This window comes from Siniperca chuatsi, linkage group LG12, assembly GCF_020085105.1.
Source record: "Siniperca chuatsi isolate FFG_IHB_CAS linkage group LG12, ASM2008510v1, whole genome shotgun sequence".
NCBI classification, from domain to species: domain Eukaryota; kingdom Metazoa; phylum Chordata; class Actinopteri; order Centrarchiformes; family Sinipercidae; genus Siniperca; species Siniperca chuatsi.
Window position 1 is genome coordinate 20,339,088 of NC_058053.1, and position 6,000 is coordinate 20,345,087.

At 36.6% G+C, this 6,000-nt stretch overlaps 1 protein-coding gene across 11 annotated transcripts in view; it reads left to right on the forward strand.

The window, feature by feature from the left end:
* dachd (dachshund d) overlaps positions 1-5,441 on the forward strand; it is a 91,278-nt gene extending 85,837 nt beyond the window's left edge. For all 11 annotated transcript variants that reach the window (XM_044217191.1, XM_044217201.1, XM_044217192.1 and 8 more), the window contains one exon: positions 3,269-5,441. In XM_044217191.1, coding sequence (XP_044073126.1) covers positions 3,269-3,306 — 38 coding nt within the window. In that variant the 3' untranslated portion in view covers positions 3,307-5,441. The remainder of the gene's footprint in view (positions 1-3,268) is intronic.
* Positions 5,442-6,000: the final 559 nt, after the last annotated feature.

The window sequence follows — 6,000 nt, forward strand, 5'->3', positions numbered from 1 at the left end:
TTATCCGGAAAAATGCTCCATGTAATTTGCTGTGAAAAGTGGAAAATATTCATCTTTGTATGCAAGAATAAGTTGGGTCCCTTTAACTGTTTGATTAGTCTACTTGAACTGATATTTTGTGAAAGGGCAAAAAGAAAGAAAATGTACTAAGAGAAGTGATGACTCCTCCTTAATTAAATGTCATTCAGTCACTGCAGGGATCTGAAACAGTTTGATGTCCAAAAAAGGAAATCCATATGTCATCATTTAAATACAAAGATAACTTCCAGATACAGCATAATTATAGCCCCCTATTTCATACTAAATTAGTATATTTAGCCACTTTAATTTCTTTACACTTATATGAAGTGCTAGCCCTTTTGTAGTGTAATTGTATCAAATTAAATATGTTAAAGCTTTACATTTATAGTGACAGCAGCCATTGTCTTGCTTAAATGTATAATCTAGGTTGAAACGAAACAGAATTAGATTTTATTTCTTTTTTAAATGTTTTTATTTTATCTAGTCCCTGTTAGGAACAGTATGATGTGGCCATAGAGCATATCATTTTTGCTTTCTCTTAATCACTCTGATCATTGCCTTGAAGAGTGGAATGAAGTAGGAAACTGAATAACAGGCTGCATTTTGTGTTTTTGTTCAATTAGAGAAGCATTTGTCTGCCACCCATGTCTCCTCTGCACTACTCTGCAAGCCTCGCTGTATAATTAACCTCAAATGGCAAAAAATGATGTTGATAAATTACACAAGCAGAAGGGGAAAAAACAAGCCTATCACTCGCATGAAAGCCGAGAGAAATGTGTGGGTATAACTCCAAACTAAGGGAAGCGAATGGAGAGAGAGAGAGAGGGAAAAAATAATGAGGGCATAATTTTAGAGAACTAATTATTTCTATTTGTCTTTTGTCACACTTCTCTAATTCTGCGATATTAACACAGTCTGTGTTTATTAATTGCTTTTACAGTGTTTTGAATCGGGTCCAAGAGGGAACGTGGCTCTTTTCACAGGCAGGCAAGCTACTGGGACTGTACCTCGCCAGTACTGCCTGGCAACGGTGCACATGTGAATATCTTCCCCCAGTATCTTCTCTGGTTCCCTGCCGCTTCCCACTCGATGTGTTCGGCAAGTTTACACGACCCTGTGCACAGAGATAAAGTTCTTTGTTGCAAGATTAAACATCAAAACAGTTAAAGTGAAATTAAAATTAAATGAATGAATGTCACTGAAGCAAAAAAAGACTGTAATTAATGGATCCCTTAATTGTCTTCATAAAATATTTGCATGGGCATAATTTGCATAATTTACATGTATTAATTAATCTTTCAAAGGAATTTTATGCTGAGAGAAGCCAAAAATTCCCTTTGTTTTATTTAGCATCTAATGAAATATTTATTCTCTTTAATGAACTTTTCATCTTGATTTGAATATAAAAATACTAAAGTTTTAACATATTTTAATGAGACAGTCTTTCATAGAACAATGTGTCAAGACGTCACCAATTTTTCTAGCCATGTATGTAAAGCAGATGTTTCAACATTTGCACTTATATTGCGCCCTGATTTGAAAATGGATTTGAATTAGTGAGATTTGCTTATCAGACCCCCTCACTCATTCCCAGTCTTTCATGATAATTGTATCTATTAGAGGTAAAATGCTGCAATATCGAACCTCCTCTCGACAACGTATTAAATGTCATCATCCGTCAAATAATCAAATCGTCTTCGGTTTCATTAACACCTCTATAAATGGCTCCAAATGTGAAGCTGGGCAGGCAGGTAGGCAGACTGTGAGGTGAGCGTGTGATGTTTCATCTGCTCTTGTTATGAAAGGCGTGTTTGTGTGTGTCAAGTTGTGTATCCCGGCCCACACTCTTAACACTCTCCGACCCCCTCCTTGGCTGTCTGTTCTTCGTAGCGCTGCGTTCATGCTGTAATGACTTTTACACAGAACTCGGTGGTTGCTGCTTGAATAGAGGCAGCCATAGTGCAATGCCTTTGAGACCTACGGCAGTGCTGGGTAATTAGCCTGTGTGTTTGTACACCCCCCCAACACACACATGCCACACATTCTGTATACACACACACACACACACAACAAGCCTTTGTTGTCTCCACTCTCCACGACAATACATAAAACACCGGCTAAAAGGGAGAACAGGACTAATTGATAGAATATTGATAATGTAATGAGTACAGAATTTAGCTAAATTCTCAGTGGTAAAATAAGCAAAAAAAGTATCTTTTTAATTATAGAAAATAACCTGATGCTTAAAGTGCGATTCCCAGCAGTGGCAAAAGCACTTTCAGACATTGTAACCAGGTGTATTCTCCACATCTCTGTAGAATTGGAGTCAAGCATTGTCTCCGATGTCCTGCGCGGCTTGTGTCATGTCCAACAACTTGCGCTGCTAAATGTCTTTGTGTGCGTTTGTCTTTAACATTGAATTATTTAGATGCACTGCCATAGAGAAGTGTGGTCTCTTAAAGGCATTACTGTAACATTCTCCGGCAGAGGAATTGTGAAGGTAATAAACGTCAAACATGCTCCTGAGCTGTGCCTAACAGATGCTTTTACCAGCTCAGCATCGGAGCAGCACTGCTCGCTCAGGCGAACACTCAGACAAGAGTGTTCACTGGAAATGGACAAAGCTCGTTAGGTTGGAGGTGTCTAGAGATATCGTAGCAGAGGAATGTCTGCCGTTTTCAATAAACACTATTTCCATGCAGGAAATGTCACTTAGAGAGCGCTTTACATCATGAGTGCAGTATTATGTTCAAACAAGCGCATCAGTAGAGATGTCTTAAACACGTGGCATACAATTCTGATGCTTCAAGTGTGATTATCATAGCTGCTTTTACAGTGTGTGCTTTCTTGGTAATAAAATGCGCATGTAACAGTGTAATTATATTTGTACGTCCTGACTGATATACTGTATGTGGTCTTAAATACAAAGGTAAAAGTATTTTGTTTAGTCCTTATTTTCTTTCTACCTGACACCAACAAGATGCTCCAATAAATTACATAAATATTTGTTGGAAGTAATAAAGTAAATTACTGCACATGATATTTAATCATATTTGTCATGGTTGCTAACTTAATCTTATCCTTAAATCGGTTTCTGAATCCATAGTAACACTGCTGAAACTGAAAGACTAGAGGGCAACATTTTGAAGTTACCTTTCATCAACAATCACATCCTGAATAGTGCATTTGCGTCAGCACGATGTTAGCTGTTGGCTAATCCTTGGCTCCTGTGTGTCCTCTGTTGCAGATGGAAGACTCTTCCTGAAAACCACAGTGATGTACTGATAAGGCCGTGAGGAGCTGGAGGAAATAAAAATTTCAGAAAAAAGAGAAAAAAAAAGAAAACCCATGAAGATTCTCAAGAGCCCTTATCCAGGCTGATTTAGTAGAGGAAAGAAGTCAAGCTGCTTGTAGGAGTTCAATGGAAAAGCTGTGTTCACCCAAATGCTGGAGGAGGTTGTGTCTGAATGTAGAATAAGAAGTCTTTTTCTCACAGAGGCCAACATTAAATAGTTTGATAAAGCAGGTTTTGACGTAGCGGGTTGGCCAACGTGAAGGATAAACATATATTGAGCACAGTAAAAATGTACCCATGGTACAATGTTGGTAATAACTCATAAATTCTCAGCACTGAAGATTTTTATACTGTATCTCAGCCAGCGAGAAAGCTTCGAAAAAGAAATTCGACTGAAGTTTTGTTTTTGTATTTCAAATTGAATTTTGAGAAGCTAAAAATGACGTGGAGATGAACCTTGTGGGAAAAAAATGTGAATCTATCAATGTGTTCATCAAAAGAGAAGACTGATGTTTGATTTTCATGTTTTCTAAATTAGATGACAATACAATCAAGTTTCCTTTTTAACATTTGTGTATATACAAGATCTGATGATATGATGGGAAAACTCACTCTATCGAACCCAAGTGGATTGATAAGGTATGTGTATATAACGTTAAGAGGTATTGTGTATGCAGTAGAGCTATTAGGCAAACAATACCACCATTTATATAAACCTACAGTTTTGTTTTGTTCTATTTCTGAGCCATCATTCTTTCCTATAGCTGCCATTTTGGTGAGAAAGCATGCAGGCATGTAAATGTTTGTCCTGGAATTATGATATTTAATAAATCCTATATTGTGCTGAACAAATACTAGGGTTGACTCACTCAAGCCCAGATGATTTTGAAAACATAATTATCAAACATTTCACTTTCAAAATGAAGACTTTTGCTGTCAATAGTACTGTAATCTTTGTAACAGAGGTAATATTTCTTGGAATTTACTGTACATTTTTGTCATGAGACACACTCAAAGTCAGCACCTCTCAATGCTTTTTTAAAAAAATGATCCAGACTAATTATGATCACGTGTCAGCTTGAGAAACAATCAGTCATGACACAACTTTTCGAAAACTGAATGCCATTTCTTTAAATTGTTCAAATCCCTGTTGAACCTACACAAACACGCATCTTTTTTTTAGAGTGTTTCATGATATCCTGATGAGAAGAGAAAAAAAAAACTCATAATAAGTTATAATTTTGCTGTTACTTTCCCTGAAGACTTTTGAATTTCGATGCTGAAACACCTGTGTATATTCTCTAGACATAAGCTGATGTCAGTCCTTTAACTGCAAAACAGTTTAGACCTTATGTGTTACAATCAGGAGAGGAAGAGGAGGAGTGTCCCATGTTCACAATGTGTTTGTTCTTTTTGTTCTCAATGGAGTGTCTAGGTCTGTTGTCACTGATAACTTATATAGCTTCTCGAATCATCTCTTCATTGTACTTCAAATTCAAATAAAGTTAACATGTTGATGATAAACTATGTTGCCCGAGGTCTTGAACACACTTCTCTGTCGCAACTTTGTTGACAACGCAGAGTGTTTTGAGGTAGAAGTCACACACTGGTTTAACATGCCAGAGACAGCTTGATACAGGAAAAGCCACTAACACATAAACATGTAGATCATCACCACTGAGACAGCCAAACATAACAGTTCAAGATGATCTGATACAAATGTAAGCAAGCGTTGGGGGGCAGCTCCTTTATTTGCAATTCTGAATCATTGTTGTGTTTTTGGCGTATTCATTTTTGAGACCTTTCAGGCCTCAGTCTTTTAACTCATTTCTGTGTATTATGTATAGCCTAAAAAAACACTGCAGGTATACTGTACTGTAGAAAAATAAATGAGCATATTGTTCTTCACTTTGTATAGCAGTAAAAAAAAAAGTATGAGTAATCAAATGATGAGAATATCTTGTGTAAGTTTTCCTTTCTTTTCACTGAGTGCGGATGCGAGTGTGTGTACCCTGTGACTTGCATGTGTGAGTGTTTTTTTTTTTTAATGCATAGGCTAATCCTAGATAAACTATGTAAATGCGGACGTGACCAAGCTCACTGTAAATAAATAATTTCATGTGTACTTTCAAGTGTATGACACTAATTCACAATATATCACCATAGAATAAACAGCACTCCCTTAACCAGTTGTACATGCATTATAATATTCACTTTATATAATAACACTTAAGCTTTGAGGGAGTTGTTGGGAAATCCTGAAGCTGTTCTATTAATATTTCATTTGTCAAATTATTCTGTTTTGTAAATATGACATTGTCAGTTTTTATGGCACGTGATACATTTTTCTTTGTGTATGTTTTTAATTATAATTTGCACTGACTGTTCTTGAGTGGCATTATTTGTTTTGCTCTCGAGACACAATAGTTATCCACAGGGATCATTTCAGAACAACTGTAACAGGTACAGCTCTTAAAACGCATAAAGAAATATGAAATCGACATTGAGAGACAAATTTCTCTAGTAAGCAATTCTGAGTGAAATGTGTTGACACAGCATGCTTGGCCCATACCCATTTTGCATGCTTTTTAAAGCATGGCCGTAACACAGCCACAAAGATGAATAATTGACTGATTGCTGCATAATTCAATGCTGCATTGTAAAAATTCAAGGCCTGACATATT